Raw genomic sequence first — 21348 nt, 5'->3', positions numbered from 1 at the left:
TTTTTTTTTGAGGCGGAGTCTGGCTCTGTCGCCCGGACTGGAGTGCCGTGGCCGGATCTCAGCTCACTGCAAGCTCTGCCTCCTGGGTTTACGCCATTCTCCTGCCTCAGCCTCCCTAGTAGCTGGGACTATAGGCGCCCGCCACCTCGCCCGGCTAGTTTTTGTATTTTTAGTAGAGACGGGGTTTCACCGTGTTAGCCAGGACGGTCTCAATCTCCTGACCTCGTGATCCGCCCGTCTCGGCCTCCCAAAGTGCTGGGATTACAGGCTTGAGCCACCGCGCCCGGCCAAGTTTTGTATTTTTAATAGAGATGGGGTTTCACCATGTTGGCCAGGCTAGTCTTGAACTCCTGATCTCAAGCAATCCGCCTGCCTCGGCCTCCCAAAGTGCAGGGATTACAGGCGTGAGCCACCGCGCCCAGCCGGCTACATTGATTTTTATGTTAGAGTTTTCAACATGGTTAAGTAAGATTTTCAAAATAGGGTTTTAAAATCACACAGGTCAAACAAAACCTGTGGGGAACAGATTTGCTGCATGGCTTATCGTGGGCCTCCTCTGGTCTGTAGATTTAGAACTGATTTCCTTGTTGCACTTTGGACCTGTGGAATACGGTTGTTAGCCGTAGCACTTTCTGAGATCATCCAATGAGCTGGATAAATGTGCTCTGAAAACAGTTTTGACAGCACTTGGTGGTTTTGGGAGTGGTCACTGTTAAGATTGGAGAGGTGGACATAGAGTCTTTAAATTGCTTCTCCAACAAGTTTCACTGCTTTTTTTCAAGTTCCATTTGCAGATTCAGACTCTGTTTTAAGCAGGTGCATTGACTCCTGGATTATAAACTTCTTGAGGGCATGAAATTCTGATTCCGTCTCTTTCTGCCTGAAGTTCCCTTTTCTCCTCTTGTCCATATCTGCAGTGCTTAATTCCAGCAGCAGAATCCAGTACATGCCACTTCCTCCTGCAGGGAGTTTCTCAGCCTCCCCTTTCTGCCTCCCTTACTCTCTGTTGACTCCCATACCTTTTCCCTGCATGTCTGATCCTGGATGTTCCCTGAGTATATTTTTTTTTTTGGCAGTGTTTCATGAGCACATCTTAGTTCCCCTGCCACCCTGCAAACCTTTGAGGGTAGAATTTTTGTTTCTCTTACGGCACCAAGTTTTGATATCAGCCCTTAGAAATGGTTCTGGCTGGTTGATTAAAAACTACCTGAAATAAGGTGCTCCTCTGGAACAAGGTGGGAAGGAGACTTTCCAATGTTTACGCTGTATGCTTTTTCAAGTTGATATCATATGAATTTATTACTTATTCACAAGAGAAATTAAGGTGTAAAAATACATACGGATTCCAGGGTCTCACCCCAGCTGTTCTAAACCAGAATCTCTGTAGGAGCAGGGGAGATGGAATCTGTAAAGCTGTACTATCTGAATACCTCTCAGGTGATTTTGATGCCTAGCCAGGTTTAGGAACCACTGTCTGAAAGCACATAATAGGTATTCAGTAAGCATTCGTTCAAAGGAGGAATGAGCACTTGTCCCTTTTTTTTTTTTTTTTTTGAGATGGAGTCTCGCTCTGTTGCCCAGGCTGGAGTGCAGTGGTGCAATCTTGGCTCACTGCAACCTCTGCCTCCTGGGTTCAAGCAATTCTTCTGCCTCAGCCTCCCAAGTAGCTGGGACTACAGGTGCATGCCACCATGCCCAGCTGATTGATTGCTTGTGTTTCTATAGCACTTAGCTGATGCCTTCTGCCTAGCAATTGTTCAATAAATATTTTTAAGAGAATTAAAGTAAATTTTGAATTCAGATGCCATCACCACCTCCAACACCCCATCCCACTTTCTCTCTCTCTCTCTTTTTTTTTTTTTTTTTTTTTTTTTTTTTTTTTGAGACGGAGTTTCATTCTTGTTGCCCAGGCTGGAGTGCAATGGTGCAATCTTGGCTTACCACAACCTCTGCCTCCCAGGTTCAAGCAATTCTCCTGTCTCAGCCTCCCAAGTCGCTGGGATTACAGGCATGTGCCACCACGCCTGGCTAATTTTGTATTTTTAGTAGAGACGGGTTTTCACCATGTTGATGAGGCTGATCATGAACTCCCGACCTCAGGTGATCCACCTGCCTTGGCCTGCCAAAGTGCTAGGATTACAGGCATGAGCCACCACTCCTCGCCCACCTCATCCCACTTTCTTAGCTCAAATCTCATTATGACTCTCAGTGGTTCCCTATTCACTTCCATATAAAATTTAACTGTAGGGAGTCCTTTAGGGCCCTTTATGATCTGGTCTGACTCTTCTTTCCCAAGCTGTCTCATTCAACAGATACATGCTGAGGCCTGCCATGTGCCTGACCCCGTATAGACACTGTCAACTGGGCTGTACACACCACTCCTGCCACCACTCAGACTCCCTCATCAGCCCCTGAGAACAGTACCCGCTTTGATCATTTTTAATTTATTTTGCCTATAGTGTTCCTTCTGCTTACAGAATCCTTCCTATACCCCTGTTTTACTTATTTATGGAAGTAATCCAGGGCCTCTGTAAATAATTTTACTTACTCTTCTAACATTTTATACTTATCTCCAGTATAAGGCCTGCCATCATGGATTCCAATGATTAGTTGATAGTTCTCTTTCTTCCCCTAGACTCTGGGCTCCTTAAGATCAGAGACTTGCCTTCCTCCTGTTCATATCTCCAGTATATCTCTAGCACCCAAGTACTGTGTCTGACCATATTAACATATTTGCTGGATAAAGTTGTTAGAAGGTGTGTCAAGAAGGCAAATCAAGGTGCTACTTAGTAACTATGATTTTTTTTTTTTTTTTTTTTTTTTTTTTTTTTTTTTTTTTTTTGAGACGGAGTCTCGCTCTGTTGCCCGGGCTGGAGTGCAGTGGCCCGATCTCAGCTCACTGCAAGCTCCGCCTCCTGGGTTTACGCCATTCTCCTGCCTCAGCCTCCCGAGTAGCTGGGACTACAGGCGCCCGCCACCTCGCCTGGCTAGATTTTGTATTTTTTTAGTAGAGACGGGGTTTCACCGTGTTAGCCAGGATGGTCTCGATCTCCTGACCTCGTGATCTGCCCGTCTCGGCCTCCCAAAGTGCTGGGATTACAGGCTTGAGCCACCGCGCCCGGCCAGTAACTATGATTTTTAAAGGATTTCTGCCACACAAAGGTAGATATCCCCCCAAAAAAATGTCATGCTTTGATTTTGCAAAGTTATGACAATATTTTAATGACATATATAATGATACTTATTGTATATGTTGTTCTGTTAAGTATGACTACGGTATTATTCTGTGTTAAGAGTAACACGGCCTTTTGCTGACCATCCTAGGTGAACAATCTGAGAGAAGAATCAGAATCCCATAGAAGTGGTTGGGGCTTTGTATATTATAAATCTGAGTCAGGACACCCTAGAGTGTTCATTAGCCCGATGTGAAATGCCGTATTCCCCAAATGGAAGCAGAGCCTAAAGGGAGGTTCAGGATGCTGTGAAGCAGAATGTTTTGGAAGAAGCAGTAGTTTTAAATTGGAAGGACAAAATAGATGATGTCAGCATAGGCCTAAGCCACCTTTCTGAATCATAGAGCATGTGTTTTGTCAGATCTGAAGCTATCTAGTCAGGCTGATAAAGTATTAAAATAATGTGTGGGCTTCTGAGAAGCCAAACATGATAAAAATATATGCGTCAGGGGAGAAAGGAGATCCTTCTGAGCTTCTTTGTCTTGAGAATTAAAACAGAAACATGGTGAATATAGTGTTCTCATTATCTGAATTGAAGAATTTAATAGAAAGGTACTTTTTTCCTATGACTGGATACTATAAAAGAATTTATCAAATGGATCCTTGTATAAAGGACATTAAATAATGTAATAGTCATAGCTTATAATAGCAGCTTTACAAAAAGGTAAAGAGAGGTTCTTTGTGTGGCCATCTGGTCCATCCAACTAAATAAATGCCATGAGCTAAATGTTATACTTTAGTGCTCGGGAAGCATTGCCACTGAGAGTTAAAAGTGTATCATCAAACTATAAGGCTTTTTGGAGACATCACTTAATACAGAATAGCATAGAGAGACTGGATGGAATAGCTGGTTAGTATGTTCTGTAGACCAGAGGGGTTTTTTGTGTATGTGTTTTGTTTGTTTGTTTGTTTTGCTTTACTTTTAACTGCATGTGGTGATCTATTAGTGGGTAGTGAAATTAGTGAGTTGCTGTAAGCGTTCTTTAAAAGAAAAGGCTGGATGCGGTGGCTCACGCCTGTAATCCCAGCACTTTGGGAGGCCGAGGCAGGCAGATCACGAGGTCAAGAGATCGAGACCATCCTGGCCAACGTGGTGAAACCCCGTCTCTACTAAAAATACAAAAATTAGCTGGGCATGGTGGCATGCGCCTGTAGTACCAGTTACTTGGGAGGCCGAGGCAGGAGAATTGCTTGAACTCTGGAGCCAGAGGCTGCAGTGATCTGAGATCATGCTACTGCACTCCAGCCTGGCGACAGAGCGAGACTCCATCTCAAAAAGAAAAATACTAGAGCAGAACAGAATGCATCACACCTAGTAAGGGTGAGTGTTAATTTCGTTTGTGTCTTAGGTCACTATGTACTGTGACAGAGATAGTAAGAGACAGTAAGGGATAGTGACCTATCTCTTACTGTGGGAAGTACAAAAGCTGCTGCTTTTCACTGCCCCTCACTAAAATATCAGTTAGTAAACTCTAGCACCCCAAGCTCATGGAGCAGGACTTATATAGAGAATATAGCAAATACAGAGAAGAATGGAGATGGGATCCTCAGACCAGAACAAGAGCCACTGTGCCTTGAAGTTGTGCTAATTCAGGAACCTATAACTAGATTCATTCTTGTCCATTCTTGTCAAAGGATTTAGAAATGTCCTTTCCTGGTTTTACGTTTTATCTCCTTTGTATTTGCCTTCAGTACATGACAGTTCTTTTTGAAAACCCTAGTCTACTTTGTCTCTACTAAAGGGGAAACTAGAAAAGGAACCTGATGAGTCCCGGCAGGGCCAATAGCGCAGAAAGGCAGGGTGCCCCTGGTGGTCAGACTGGATTACACACCCTGCAAGTCTAGAGAGAGAGACCCTTCTGAGCCACAAATCAGGAAGGGCTCCTTCAGTTCTTGCTGCTTCTCTGAGTGGGCAATAGCTTTGCATATAGGTACCACTTAAGGAAAATTCATTTAAAAAAATAGCCTGGGCAACATGGCGAAATCCCGTCTCTACCAACAATACAAAAATTAGCTGGGCATGGTGGCTCGCACCTGTGGTCCCAGCTACTCAGGAAGCTGAGGTGAGAGAATCGCTTGAGTCTAGGAAGTGGAGGTTACAGTGAGCAGAGACTGTGACACTGCACTCCAGCCTGGGCGACAGAGCGAGACTTTGTCTCAAAAAAAAAAATCATTTTCCTCCTTCATGGTTATAACTGGATCATCAGAGTCCTCTTTGAAAATAGGCAGGAAGCTTGTGGCAGGACCATGGCATTGCCCAGCTCTAGTAGTTCAAAGCAGCAGCCTTGAGTGATGATGAGACCCTTAATATTTCAGAAAAAATAAAGTAAAATAAAACCTCCCCTCCCAAATTTGGACATGTATATATAGCTCCAACTTTGGAGTAAAGGGGAAGGAGTTCTGGGAGGATTTCCAATGATAACAACTATTAGCAATGGTATGAGAAACAGGCTGGGGCAAGAAAAAGATTTAGCTTCTAATGTTGACTCTTGAGCCTTGGGAGCATCAACAGAGAGATAAAAACCTGAAGTTTCATACAAAAAAACAGTTTTTCACAGAAGTGGAAAATAGTCTAGAGATAAAGAAGCCACCTGTGGAAGAGTCTCTGACCATTTCTCTCCTCTTGTTTCAGATGACAGTCATGTCCCTTTCCAGGGACCTCAAGGACGACTTTCACAGTGACACGGTGCTCTCCATCCTAAATGAGCAGCGCATTCGGGGCATTTTATGTGATGTCACTATCATTGTGGAAGATACCAAATTTAAAGCCCACAGCAATGTTCTGGCAGCTTCAAGCCTGTATTTTAAAAATATCTTTTGGAGCCATACAATCTGTATTTCCAGCCACGTCCTGGAGCTGGACGATCTCAAAGCTGAAGTGTTTACCGAAATACTTAATTATATCTACAGTTCCACAGTCGTTGTCAAGAGACAGGAAACAGTCACTGATCTTGCAGCTGCAGGAAAAAAGCTGGGAATATCATTCTTGGAAGACCTTACCGATCGCAACTTCTCAAATTCCCCGGGTCCCTATGTATTCTGTATTACTGAAAAGGGAGTGGTTAAAGAAGAAAAACATGAAAAAAGGCATGAAGAACCAGCCATCACTAATGGGCCAAGGATCACAAATGCATTTTCCATCATCGAAACAGAAAATAGTAATAACATGTTTTCCCCGCTGGACTTGAGGGCAAGTTTCAAAAAGGTCTCTGACTCCATGAGAACAGCTAGCCTTTGCCTGGAGAGGACGGACGTCTGCCACGAGGCAGAGCCTGTCCGCACACTCGCTGAGCACTCATACGCTGTTTCTTCCGTAGCTGAGGCTTACAGAAGTCAGCCTGTACGTGAGCATGATGAGAGTTCACCTGGTAACACAGGGAAAGAAAATTGCGAAACCCTTGCAGCAAAACCGAAAACATGTCGGAAGCCAAAGACATTCTCCATACCACAGGATTCTGATTCAGCCACAGAAAATATACCACCCCCTCCAGTATCCAACTTAGAGGTTAATCAAGAAAGAAGTCCACAGCCAGCTGCCGTTCTCGCTCGTTCAAAATCTCCAAACAATGAAGGAGATGTCCATTTTTCCAGGGAAGATGAAAATCAATCTTCTGATGTTCCCGGGCCGCCGGCAGCAGAGGTTCCACCTCTGGTGTACAATTGTAGCTGCTGTTCCAAAGCCTTTGACAGCAGCACTCTGCTCAGTGCCCACATGCAGCTTCACAAGCCGACCCAGGAGCCTTTAGTGTGCAAGTATTGCAACAAACAGTTCACCACCCTGAACAGGTTGGATCGGCATGAACAGATCTGCATGAGGTCAAGCCACATGCCCATTCCTGGAGGAAACCAACGCTTTTTAGAAAACTATCCTACCATTGGACAAAATGGAGGTTCATTCACAGGTCCAGAACCTTTATTATCTGAAAATAGGATTGGTGAATTTTCCAGTACCGGAAGTACTTTGCCAGACACGGACCACATGGTTAAATTTGTTAATGGGCAAATGCTCTATAGTTGTGTTGTGTGCAAACGTAGTTATGTGACCTTATCTAGCCTCCGAAGACATGCAAATGTTCACTCCTGGAGAAGAACATATCCTTGCCATTACTGCAACAAAGTATTTGCATTGGCTGAGTACAGGACAAGGCATGAAATTTGGCATACGGGAGAAAGACGATATCAGTGCATTTTCTGTCTTGAAACTTTCATGACCTACTATATACTCAAAAATCATCAGAAGTCTTTCCATGCCATCGATCATAGACTTTCCATCAGTAAAAAAACAGCAAATGGAGGCTTGAAGCCTAGTGTCTATCCATATAAACTTTATAGACTACTGCCTATGAAATGCAAAAGAGCCCCTTATAAGAGCTACCGAAATTCTTCCTACGAAAATGCACGAGAAAACAGTCAAATGAATGAGTCTGCACCTGGTACCTATGTTGTTCAGAATCCACACAGCTCTGAATTACCTACGCTGAATTTCCAAGATACTGTAAACACCCTGACCAACAGTCCAGCCATCCCATTGGAAACATCTGCATGTCAGGACATACCCACTTCTGCCAATGTACAAAATGCAGAGGGCACCAAATGGGGAGAGGAGGCGTTGAAAATTGATCTTGACAATAACTTTTATTCAGCCGAGGTGTCAGTTTCCTCCACTGAAAATGCTGTCAGTTCTGGCCTCCGGGCAGGGGATGTACCTGTTTTATCTTTGAGTAATAGCAGTGAGAATGCCGCCTCTGTGATCAGTTACAGTGGCTCCGCACCCTCGGTCATTGTACACAGCAGCCAGTTTTCATCGGTGATCATGCACAGCAATGCCATTGCTGCCATGACCAGCAGCAACCACAGAGCCTTTTCAGACCCAGCTGTCAGTCAGTCCCTGAAAGATGACAGTAAGCCTGAGCCAGATAAAGTGGGTAGGTTTGCAAGCAGACCCAAAAGCATTAAGGAGAAAAAGAAAACTACATCACATACCAGGGGAGAAATACCGGAGGAGTCAAAATACGTTGCTGATCCTGGAGGATCATTGAGCAAAACCACAAGTATTACTGAAGAAACCAGTAAAATTGAAACCTACATTGCAAAACCTGCTCTGCCGGGAACCTCCACAAATAGTAACGTTGCACCCCTTTGCCAAATAACAGTGAAAATTGGAAACGAAGCCATTGTGAAAAGGCACATCCTAGGATCTAAATTGTTTTATAAAAGAGGGAGAAGACCCAAGTATCAGATGCAGGAGGAGCCTTTGCCACAGGGGAATGACCCGGAACCCAGTGGAGAGAGCCCACTCGGGCTTTGCCAATCCGAGTGCATGGAGATGAGTGAAGTGTTCGATGACGCGAGTGACCAGGATTCCACTGACAAACCGTGGCGCCCTTACTACAACTACAAACCCAAAAAGAAATCCAGACAGTTGAGAAAAATGAGGAAAGTCAACTGGAGGAAGGAGCATGGAAACAGGAGCCCGAGCCATAAATGTAAATACCCAGCAGAACTGGATTGCGCTGTGGGGAAGGCTCCTCAGGATAAACCCTTTGAGGAAGAAGAAACGAAAGAGATGCCCAAGCTGCAGTGTGAACTCTGTGACGGAGACAAAGCAGCGGGGGCTGGAAACCAAGGAAGGCCCCACCGACATCTTACTTCTCGGCCATACACCTGTGAGCTCTGCACCAAGCAGTTCCAGAGCCCTTCCACACTCAAAATGCACATGAGATGTCACACCGGGGAGAAGCCATACCAGTGCAAGACCTGCGGACGGTGCTTTTCGGTGCAAGGAAACTTACAGAAACATGAACGCATCCACCTGGGCTTGAAGGAGTTTGTCTGTCAGTATTGCAACAAGGCGTTCACCTTGAATGAGACCCTCAAAATCCATGAAAGAATCCATACTGGAGAAAAGCGTTACCACTGTCAGTTCTGCTTTCAGAGATTTTTGTATCTCTCCACCAAAAGGAATCATGAGCAGAGGCATATTCGGGAGCATAATGGGAAGGGCTATGCCTGCTTCCAGTGCCCCAAAATTTGCAAAACAGCTGCTGCCCTTGGAATGCACCAAAAGAAACACTTATTCAAAAGCCCAAGTCAGCAGGAGAAAATAGGTGACATGTGCCATGAAAACTCAAATCCCTTGGAGAATCAACATTTCATTGATTCAGAAGACAATGACCAAAAGGATAACATACAAACCGGTGTGGAAAATGTTGTCCTTTGAGTGGCAAGAGTTAGAAAATCTTCAAAATATAGTTGGTGGTTTGTTTTTTTTTTTTTTAGTTATGATTTAAGTTTAGTTTAATTTTATTCACATAACAGTCATGAAGGAGTGAAATTTAAAAACAAAACAAAAAAACACTCATTTGTGAAAATTCCAGAAAAAGGATCCTAATATCTACTTTGGGTTTTAGCATTAACTTTATGCAAAGTGCAAAAAAACAAAATAGCTGACTCCTCCAGTATCCCAAGTTTCTTGTGAAAGTTAATGAAGTTCTTAGCTGTGGTATTTCTACCAGTGAAAAAAGGAGTTTAATTTTAGCCTAGTTTGAAACTTTCTAATAATTGCTAATAGGAACTGGCTGCTGAACTGTCTTTAGTCACTGGAGAAAATGAAGATGGCATCTTCGTAAATATGTTACGTGGTAATGAGCTGTGTGACGGTCTTTATTCCCATCTGGCTTCTGCACTATTAAAATTTGTTTAAATTAATGGATACACATGAAATACTTAAACAATATAACTGAAATTATGTGCATAATGAGTAACCTAAAGTAGGACATTCATACATTATGTAGAACTACTTTTCTGCAACACAAACCTTGTAAAATACATATATAAATCACTATAACTTTTAACTGTCCATATCCCCTGTAGAGAATTATGAGGAGCAATAGATCTGCAAATAATGAGGACTGATGTAAAAATCAGTAGAAAGCATTTTGAATATGATTTAAGAGCATGTGAATGCTTTTAGATGGAATGCTGTTCCCTTGAAGTTATGGCTGAGCTGTTCTTAGAACTGGTCTACTCAATTCACAGAAAACATAGGTCATGCCTTATCTATGGGGGAACACCCTCCCAGAATTTACCTGTGATTACCTGTGCTGCGTATTACTTTGCAATGGCCTCACCTCAGAGAATGAAAGAGGGTCACATTCTTCTGAAACTCTCTGCAGTCTTCCAACCACCACAAGGCCATGGATGTGGGGGGGTCTATTCCAGACAGACTTAAGGGTTCAAGTGGAAGCTGCCATCTCCCATTCCACTGAAGGACTGTCCAAGAGATTTAGTGCAAGGTACACTGCAGTAGTGAATTCCCAGGCACTTGAAAGTGACTGCCTAATCTCTAGTAATTGTAATTACTAGCCTTCTTGGAGATTATGCAGCCCACGAGTACAGACTAGTATAAAGCAAAAGGGTAAAGGAACCCCCACCCTCCACCCCACCCATTAATGACGAGTGGGCAAGAAGAAGTGATTGCCTTCCTTGCCTAAAACAGTAGCTTTGTTTTTAGGGGATGGAAAGGTAGAATGTGGAGTGACATGGTTCTATCATTTACTTATGAGACTCAGAAATATATCTACAAAGCCAGATGCTCTGTCATCATATTTGCAGACATCTACACCCCTTGCTAAAAACCCACTGAAGTTTTTTTAATGTTCTTTTACACTGACCCACACCATCAACATTACCCTCAAATCTAATTGCCCTACATCATATTCTATCATGTGGACCAGGTTCCTGGAAAGCTGGAATGCATGATTCTTTTTTAAACTGCCAGAATAGGAGGGAGAGAGAAAACATTTCTACCCTTTGATCACCGGTGTGAACAGAATCCGGAATGCAGTTTCAGCCTGACCTGCAGTCATTCGTGTTCATTGGATTTGACGGATGGAAACCCAAGGTTATCGAAGATTGGAAGGTTATCATTGTGAAGTAGCTTAAAGGACTCCGGTTTCTCTCTACAAGTGTGATGTCTCCATGAAGAAGACTTACTATGGATTTGGGTGGGTAAGAAAGCATTTAAACACCCAGGAAAGGACATGATTAAAGTTGACCTTTTAATACTGTAGTACCTTGCTGTTAAGTAACCCCACTATTGTATCTGCATTTATCTTTTGTTCATCTACTTTCACTTACATACAGTATTATATAAGTAGAGAAAAATGGGAAAATGCAAGCAAATTCAACTTTATTTTATACATTGTATATATGTATACCCTACACTATTCATTTGGGTTTTGTTAGATAGTCACAAAGGGCTTATGAAAATCATTTTTGAATTGATAATTAGAATATTGAATAAGCAATCCTGTGATCCACTAATTTGTTTTATCAGTTAATAATATGAATCAAAGATAATTAGTGTGTACTCTAGTCATTTTGATTTCAGTTAACCCCAAATATAAAATTACCTGTAGCGATGTCTCTCTCCCAGTCCTTACATGTGGATATTTTTTAAGTGGGACTTGTATGCTGATAATTCTAGACCAAAGTAAATATGGCAGAATATTTATACATGAAAAAATAATTTTGCAAATATTTTCTATAATTGTATTCATTTAAAATGTTGATAGCTTGTGTTAGTTTCAGGGAGGGGTGTATATTTTGATAAAAAAATACTTGACTTTGTAATTCTGTATATTCTATACAATTTATAGCAGAGCCGTTTTAAGACAGCCTTGTCACTTTTTTTGTTAATTGTGAAAATTTTATTGAGTGATGTTTAAGTATGCATTGAGTACATGACCAACTAGAATTAAAGTAAGTGTAAACAGTGAACATACTGTATGCTGTACAAGATATAACGTAACTTGCTGTTTTAGCATCTGTATTTTGGTTAGAAGATATTATTAAATGCAGATGTTAAGGATTGGAAAAGTCTAATTTTATTTTTAGAAATAATGGATATAAATTTGGTTTTGCTTGATTAAAAGAGCTTATTCCTACATTAAGTCTCTTGTTAAATGTTTTAATGTTATTTCTTTCGTGCAGCTATTTCATCCAAGTCACAGCTTTGCTTCCACGTATTATTCATTCGGTATATTTCTGTTTCCTTACTTGTTTACATTCCGTGGTACCTACTTACATGCTTAGGAGTCAAATGGATTATGACATTAGGAAAAAAGCAGAATAAAAGAGATTGAAGTCTTCTGATGATTGAGTGTTTTGGATAGGCCTGATCTTATAATGATAAATCAGAGAATGAAATGCTCTCCAGGAAGCATTCTGCTCCACTCATCCGCGGGAAACAAATTACATTTATTGAGTACCAGGCACTAGGCAACGTCTTTACATAGGCTATTTCATTAACACACACACACCAGAATTCGACCTCATTATCCTCATTTTATAGTGACTTTGAGAAGGTCTCACAACCAGACAAAGCCAGAATGCTAACCTAGGTCTGCCTGATTCCAAAGCCCATGTTTTTGTTCCTTCTCAACACTGTAGAGAAAAGTGATTTATAGAAACTGAACAGAGTATGAGGAAAGGAGACATGATAAAGTAATGCAGCTTTAGGATGGCAGTTAGTGACTGCCCTGGAACGGGATTAAAGGAGGCTGTGTCGGGTTCAGCTTCCCCTGAATTGGGCTTCCCTTATATCTCAGGAGATTGCCCTAAAAAATCAGTAAAAATTTGTGCACTTTTTTAAGGATATGGAGTAAAATTGTAATGGCATTATAAGCTAGTAATTTTCACACAAAGAAAAAAATATGTTCCGTCGTCATAGACTCTACTCCTAAACTTAGCTAACTATCTTGCAAATGCCTGCAGTTTGTCCCAGTGGGCCATGTGAGACGGGATCTCGGTGGCTCAGGCAGCACAGTCCATCACCAACACAGAGAAAATTACTGCCAGGCCTACCAATGGCTGGCCAGTAGCATCAATTTTGTATTGGAAGGGCAATCCAAACCAGATTCACCAAAAATTTAATAACTGTTACCTGCTAAAACTAATTTCATTATCTAAAAGAAAACATTTAATATTGAAAGAATTTGTAACAATTGAGAAAGTAAAAGCATAAAACAAAAAATGTTAGTACATTCTTTTCCATTACTTTGGATATTTTCATTCCTACTGCTCTTCGTCTTTTCTCGTCACCTACTGATTGATTTGGTTCCACTCCCATCTGTCTCTATGAGTTTCTTTTTACAGAAGCAACAGCTCTTCCACTTAGGTTTCCTCCATATCTGAGAACTCAACCCCAACCCCTTCCCCTCCCCAAATCCTGACCAGCTACTGATTTCTCTTCTGGAGAGAGAAGCTCCCTTTGCTCCCTCCCTAGTTTGTACCTCCTAACCCAATTCTTCAAGCAAGATGGTCAGTGAGCAAGAAAGTTGGCTGGGTGTGCAATTTAGAACTATTCACTCTAAATTTAGACAACAAATGGATGAACTAGTTAGAAATGTTATATTTTATTTCATTAGTAACATCTAAAACATTCTATTTAGAATGTTTTTCTGGAAAATCAAACACTTTTTTGCAATAATTTTAAAATATATGACTTGTATGTAATTATAGGCAAAAGTATTTTATTCCAGTTAGAGAAACTGGTAAACAGACATTTTAAAGATGTAATAATGCAGCCAGGCGTGGTGGCTCACAACTGTAATCCCAGCACTTTGGGAGGCCGAGGCGGGAGTTGGAGAATGGGCTGGCCAACATGGTGAAACCCCGTCTCTACTAAAAATACAAAACATCAGCTGGGCATAGTGGCAGGTGCCTATAATCTGGCATGCGCAACAGAGCAAGACTCTATCTCAAAAAAAAAATAATGCTAACTTATGTAAAGTTATGTAATTTATGTAAAATTGTAATTCATTTATTCAAAATATACTTAATTTTTACTGCTGAACTAGGACTACAGAGATGTGAGGTAGCTTGTGCCTTTGAGGAACTTAAGTCTGGTGAAGGAGATTGATGAGACAATAGATGATTATAAAACAAAACTCTGAGCTCTTAAGAGGCCTAGAACCAAAGCAGAGAGAAGTGATACTGAGCAGAGACTGGTGGAGCTGAGCTTCACCAGAGGGGTCAGGTCCAGAGAGGAGCGACTAAAACAAAGGAGCCACGGAGGAATGTAGGTTGTTCCAAAAGCCTGGGGTTTGGGATGATGAACGTGGAGAGGCACGTGGGACACATCGTCAGGGCCTTGGGTTTGCCAGAGTTGAACCTCTATCCTGAAATCATAAGGCAGTGGGCAAGCAAAGGAGGGGCTGGGTAGTAGGAGGTGAACTCAGAGAGGTAACACAATATCCAAGCAAGAGGGGAAGCCTTTGTAGGACTTCAGCAGAGAGTGGAAGGATCTGATGTGCTTGCAAGGATCACTCTTACTGCAATGTAGTGAATAGACCACAGGCGGAGGCAAGGGTGGAGGCAGGGAGATGAGATAGGAGGCTGTGGCAGTACAGGTGGGAGATGACAGTGGCTTGGAAGAGGGTGGGAGTAGTGGAGATAGTAAGAAATGGGTCACATTCTGGAGATAGATTTTTAAATTTTGTAATATGGAAATGTTAAAGCCTATGCAGAGGTAGAATAGTTTGGTAAAACCCAGTGTATCCATCATTCAACAATCAACAATTCATAGCCAATGTTGTTTCATCAATACCCTTATCTACTTTCCTTCTCCACTGTATTATTTTGAAGCAGATCCTAGACATCATACCATTTCATCTGTAAATATGTCAGTACGCATCTCCGAAAAGGTAAACAACATTTTTAATATAACCATATCATTACCATTCCTTAAAAATTAACATTTCCTTAATATCATCAAGTTCCATTTGTTAAAATTTCTGGTTGTCTCATCATTATAATTTTTTTTACAACTGGAAACAGAATCCTACTAAAATCCCATACTACAATTAGTTGATATACCTGTCTTTTAATCTATAGATTTTCTATTTTTTCCCTTTGCAATTTCATTCCAAAGAAATTGTGTGATCATAGTCTAGGAAGAAACAAGACAACTTCCTAGGTGGGGAGTTCTTCCGTTAGGAGGTACACTCTGTGTGGCTGAGATATTGGATGTATTTTGAAGACAGATATGATAGATTTGCTAATGGTATAGATTTTTCAACCAGGGGTTGAAAAACAGAGGAATCAAAAATGACACCAAGGTTTGGGCCTGAGCAATTAGAAGGATGGTATTGCCAACAAACTAGATACCTGGCTTGGAAGTTCAGAAGAGGAGACTGACTTGAGATACGGATTTGAAAGTTGTATTTCCTTCATTCAAAATATATTTGAGGTGGGAGTACAGTACAAGAATGGAGAAAACAAATAAAAACAAATAGTCCCTGGAGCCTGTGGCATAGAGGGGAACACGAAAGGCTAAAAAGCTGATTAATTACAACCATAGTAAATGCTATGAAGAAGAGCTGCATGGTGCTCTGAGGACATCTAATGGGGCAACGTAACCTAGTTGGGAGGTTCAAGGGAGGCTGTGTTTGAGGAAGTAACTTTTTTTTTTTTCAGACCTAGACCTGAGGAAGTAACTTTTGAGCTGAGGCCTAAGAGATAGATAATAGTTGAAAGGAGAGAGAGTTTCTAGGTTGGGGGCTAACAGATATCAAGGGCAGCCTGTGGAGGGAACACAGTTCTTTGGAGGCCAGTGGTGTCCAGAGTACATGAGAAATTGATTTAAAATCAGACTAGAAAACAGGAGCCATACCATGCAGAGCCTTCAAGGTCATGCTAAGAATTTGGATTTTATACTAAGAGCATCAGAAAGCCACTGAATTATTTAAAGCAGGTTGGGACAAGAAGAGGTATATTTAATCAGTTTTGTATTACAAAAAAGTCACTGTGGCTGAAATGTAGACAATGGCTTGGAAGACAGTAGTGGCCAGAAGTAGAGCAGTTAGGAAGCTACTACAGTTGTCCAGGCTGGAGATGACAGTGGCTTGGATTTGTTAACTGGGAAAACTTTAAAGAAGTTAAATTTAACAGAGTTTAATTGAGCAAACAACCATTTGTGAATTGGGGACCCCTAAGAACCAGAATAGGTTTGAAGAACTCCAGCCTACAACATAGTCAGGCAGCATTTATAAGAAGAAAATGGAAGAAGTAAGGTACAGAGACAACTTCATTGGCTACAGCTCAGTGTTTTGCCTTACGTGAATCAGTCAGCTGCCTGAGATTGACTGAAGCTCAGCTGCTGAACTGACTGAGACTCAGCTGTTAGTTTAGGTTTTTAGTTAGTTTACATACTAAGTAAGGTTGCAGTTCATTTCAGACTTGAGTATGAAGGCATCCTTAGGCCAAATTTAGTTTAGTTTAACTGATGATGTGATTGCAGTGAAGATGGAGAGAAAGGGGAGGATTTGGGAGATACTTAAGAGACAGAATCAGCAGGACTTGATGTTTGATGGTATATGGGAATTGAGGGCTAGGGATGGATCAAGGATAGTCTTTGGGTTTTAGATTTGTTGAAGCTAGGAGTGCAAGATGTCCCCCCCATGAAGCTTGTATAGAGAAGGAAGAATCTAGGAAACACCAGTACAAATGGCCCCTGACTTCTGAGGTTTCCACTTATAATTTTTTGACTTCATGATTATGCAAAAGCAATACACGTTCAGTAGAAACCATATTTTGAGTACCCATACAAGCATTCCATTTTTTACTCAGTACAGTATTCAATAAATTTCATAAGCTATTCTACACTTTATCATAAAATAGGCATTGCATTGGATGAGTTTGCCCAACTGCAGGCTAAAGTAAGCATTTGACCCACATTTAAGGTAGACTAGGCTAAGCTATTTGGTAGATTTTTTTTTTTTTTTTTTTTTTAGATAGAGTCTCACTCTATTGCCCAGGCTGGAGTGCAATAATGCGATCTTGGCTCACTGCAACCTTCGCCTCCCAGATTCAAACGATTCTCCTGCCTCAGCCTCCCGAGTAGCTGGGATTATAGGCACATGCTACCATGCCAGGGTAATTTTTGTATTTTTAGTAGAGATGGGTTTCACCATGTTGGCCAAGCTGGTCATGAATCCCTGACCTTGGGTGATCCGCCCGCCTCAGCCTCCCAAAGTGCTGGGATTACAGGCATGAGCCACCGCCCCCGGCCTATGCTGTTATATTTTCTACTTACAGTGGGTTGATTGGGATGTAACTTCACCATAAGTCAGGGAGCATCTGTATGTGAAAGATGAGTCAAATAATAGTCCATATAACAAACTAAGGCACGGAAGAGGCCAGAGAAGTACAGACCTCAATGTCTGATAGAATGACACAAATGAAGGGTTCAGAAACAAGGTGTCTCAATAGGGTTAGAGTCTATGATCTTTGAAGCTCTGCACAACTACTGTCTGCTTCCTCCCTCGCAGCAGTCCTGTTGTGGTGGCGTAATGACTGTCTTCATTTGGAAGCTGCGGACACTGAGGCACACGGGGGTTAAGGGGTTTGCCCAAGCCAGACAGGACCAACTCTGAGCCTTTTGGTCTCCAAGACACTGTTTTCATCCCCACCTACTGATTCCACATTGACTAAGGTATTTTTTGGAAGAACCTAGAGCTAAAACAATAAAAAATACAGTCGTTTCCTGAAAATGAGTGTTTATTAGCCTGAGACTCTAATACTTTCAGAGACCTAGGTCATTCCTTTTTTTATTCAATATATTCTATATGGCAATTAGTACTGCCAGCCGCTGTTCTAAGCATCTAATGAAGATTAATTTAATCCTCATATCACCCCATGACGGAAACATTATTATCATTGCCATTAATGTTTAGTGTGGTTATCTTTTTGCTGCACAGTGTCACAAAACAGTGGCTTAAAACAACCATTTATTATTATTTCACATGGTTCTGTGGTTTGACTGGGATCAGCTGGGCAGAGCCTCTCATGCAGTTAGTTAGATGGTGATGAGGCTGGAGTCATCTAAAGGCATAACCAGGCTGGCATTAAAGCAGCCACAGTCCACCCAGTTTCAAGGGGGTGAAGGAGTATACTCTAGTCCTCAGTGGGGGAGTCACAGACACTTATAGGGAGGGAAGGAATTGATGGCAGCCATCTTCAGAGGTAAGCTACAATGACGGGTCATTCCCAGTGAGAAAACCAAGCACAGAGAAGTTAAATTACTTACCCAAGGCCATACAGCTGGTATGTGGATAAACAGAGTTAATTCCAGGCAGTTGAGTTCCAGAGCCTGCTCGAGAGGCAAAAGGGATTGGAGCCCAATAGCACAGCCCAGACTCACAGCAGAGTCAGGGTGTGACGAGCACAGCATTTTTCATAGCAGAGCTGGAGAGTCCTGGAGTCATCTATTAGGGATCGGTGAAAAGGAAGAAATTCTAAAAATACCAGGAAACGTCAAGGACTGTCTAAACATGGCTGTTATTATGTTGGGGGTGAAAATATGGTCTCATGTGACCCAAGGCAAGTGGAAGCCTTCATACTTTCATTTATCTTTCCAATCAGGAAAGAATGAAAATATAAGAGTGTTGGTGGGCGGGGTGGGTGGGGCATGTGTGTGTTATTTTTCCTTATAAATAATTAAAATCTGGAACCTTTAGTCAGATACTCAAAGGGGTCATATATGGGAGAAACTAAGGCTTGGATCAGGGAGTTAAAATCTGCATTGCAGACCAGCTTCAGAAGGGATCTTCAAGCTCCTTTGGCATCATCTGCTAAACGTCTGGGTCATCGATGACCTTATGCACATTTGCTCCCTCTAATGGAAGGACAAGGAAATGACATATCTACTTCAAAAAGGTTAGTCACATCACAGGAGTAGTGGGTATTGCCAGAAGTAAGCCCACTCACCTCTGGAGTGGTTGGTTTCTCTCTGGAACTCTCGCAACCTGAGACAGTGGATAACTTAGGCCCTTTTCAATGTCTAGCTTCTCAGAACTTCTGGGCCAGAAAGGCAAGTTCCACACATTGATTTGGACCTGCTCGACATCTGCGTGAGTGTGGTGAGTGGAAGAGCATCAGGCCATGTCCCAGGTCTTTCCAAATCAGATTCCATTATTTCTGACATTCCTCTTCCTAAAGACCAGAGGTAGAAATTCAGGGCCGCCGTTTTCATCGTCTCTCATCACGATAGGAATCAGCCTCCTCTGCGGCTGCTCCTGCTGAACACGACGACATTCCAGCCACAGGGAACTGCTCAGGACTCAGTATCATTCTCAGACCTAGGCAGGAGGGTTCTGTGCTGGCCCTCCTCCAGAGGTGCCCAGCCGCACGGGGCAAAGAGTCTGCAGGGCCAACAGGGATGTGCCCACCCAGTGTCCACGCCATCGCCAGAGACCGCACTCTGGTACCCAGAACCTGAGAATTCCCTGCAGACTTTCAAGGCCTGCTCTGGTCGTTTCCTTGCCAGTGCCACACCCCTGGGACAGCCAAAGGGCAGCTGTTTGCAGGGGTTGTGGACCTAGTCTGTGATGGAGTTTCAGGGTCCACATGTGTGCCTGAGGCCCCTAGCAGCCTGCGGAGGGGGCAGGGTGAGGGGAGGAGGGGATGGGAGAAGATCTGACCCACCTCTTCCCCTGCTGTCTCATTCCAGCAGGAAATGCCAGAAACTAGGAATTCTGCACTCCAACACGGTCTTCCAGATTGCTGTGAAGGTATATTTGTCAAGGGAGGAGAATAGAATGTATTTAATTAAGAACTTGCTAGCCTGGTTTATAACTTTTAAATATTTAGACACATGATATACATGCCTCCATCTGCACACTTGCTCCCCGCCTTGCGAGTGTTGAGGGGGCGGCTGTCACCACTCTCCGAAATGCCTGGCTTCTCATCGCGCTGTCTGTGTGTACAAGCTCCTGACCATGCTGACATGTTCATTCCCATCCCTACCCCAGCCCCATGCACAGATGTGATCATTTCTCAGTACCTAATTCAAAGGTCCCATCAAAAGCCTCTTCCTTGCAATGTTGTATGAGACAGCCTCAGACCTCTGCTTGCCTTGACCTCAAGCCCCACCATAGCTCTCTGGGTTCAGCCGTTTTCAATTCTGCCTCTGCCGTCAGCCAGCGAGCTCCTCCGGGATGTTCCCAGCATCAGCATGCTGCCGTCAAACGCAAGTCATCTATGAAGTGTGCCGATTCGCCACCCCAGATGACCAACTGTCTTGGTGCGCCTTGCACTGAAGACTCTCCAAGATGCAAAACATTCAGTGCTAAAACTGAGACAGTCCCAGGCAAATGAGGACGATGGGTCACCCTAATGGGGAAGAGCCTCTTCAGAAAGGGAGGGAGCATCAGCAGTCATGGTAGAAGTAGAACTCATTGGCCAATTTCAGTTTCAAACAACTAATAGGACGTTGTCTTTCCTGAGCGGTGAGGAAACACCTAGGCCACACAGAAATCTGGCCAGGCTGCGCAAGTCTGGCCTGAGAAAATGGAGGGAAGAACCTTGGGCCCCAATCTCCAGAGCCCTACTAAAATCCTTCAGTGATTTCCCAGACACTCCTACTTCTCTCATGTCCTGAAAAACTTCCTTGGAAACCGAGCTCACCATATCGCTTCCAGCTGCCCACACAAGCATTTGCCTCTCAGAATTTTTGATAGCGTCCACCCTAAAAAACAGTGAGTACAAGTCTTCCACTACACCCTGCCCAGTGTGGAGGAAAGCTATGGGTTTTCCTGCTGAGTCCTTTTCTGCATTTATGGGTGAAGGCACCTGAATTTCCTTTAGAAGCAACCCCTCACCCTCTTATTCAACAGCCCCACCTTCAGACCATACCTGAAATCAGGATCAGGTGATCAGTGGCCACCTGATGGGACTAGGAGGGAGGCATATAAGCTGGTTTCTAGCACGTGTTTTTTTACATCTCAACACAAGAATGAGGAAACTGAGTCAGGACCTTCTCTACTGCCAGAGATAGAAACCCAGTTGTTCATTATATGGGGAGGATGTAGCTGACTTTAAGCAAAGCTGAATTCAAGGGCTCTAGCAAAATGAGATCTCTCTCAACCCTCACTCTCTGTCCCTTTTCTCTCTTACTTTCCTCTGCATTAGCTTCAGTCTCAGACTAGTTCTCTCCAGTTGCAAGACAGAGATATCCAGGCTGAGGGGAATCGAGTTCTCCAAAACAAGTGAAAGCGCACTCTTAAAAAAAAAAAAAAAAAAAAAAAAAAAAAGTCTTGAAAGAGAGCAGAGA

The 21348-nt window shown here is 42.7% G+C and overlaps 1 protein-coding gene and 1 long non-coding RNA gene across 14 annotated transcripts in view; one reads left to right on the top strand and one right to left on the bottom strand.

The window, feature by feature from the left end:
• The window catches only part of ZBTB38 (zinc finger and BTB domain containing 38), a 145849-nt gene extending 133463 nt beyond the window's left edge, over nucleotides 1-12386 (top strand). For 11 of the 13 annotated variants that reach the window (XM_017862662.1, XM_017862692.1, XM_017862655.1 and 8 more), the window contains one exon: nucleotides 5866-12386. In XM_017862662.1, the coding sequence (XP_017718151.1) occupies nucleotides 5866-9453 (3588 nt within the window). In that variant the 3' untranslated portion in view covers nucleotides 9454-12386. The remainder of the gene's footprint in view (nucleotides 1-5865) is intronic. The other 2 variants (XM_017862706.1, XM_017862671.1) reach the window with 1 other exon arrangement.
• Nucleotides 1555-19754, bottom strand: LOC108522514 (uncharacterized). The gene is made up of 3 exons (XR_001883503.1): nucleotides 17627-19754; nucleotides 17112-17238; nucleotides 1555-1643 (listed from the first exon to the last, which is right to left on the bottom strand). It is a non-coding gene; the product is annotated as an uncharacterized LOC108522514 (long non-coding RNA).
• Nucleotides 19755-21348: the final 1594 nt, after the last annotated feature.

Source organism: Rhinopithecus bieti, unplaced genomic scaffold (genome assembly GCF_001698545.2).
Source record: "Rhinopithecus bieti isolate Rb0 unplaced genomic scaffold, ASM169854v2 scaffold_2654, whole genome shotgun sequence".
NCBI lineage: Eukaryota > Metazoa > Chordata > Mammalia > Primates > Cercopithecidae > Rhinopithecus > Rhinopithecus bieti.
Note: the sequence above shows the minus strand (reverse complement) of the source record. Positions and strands in the feature narration are given on the sequence as shown.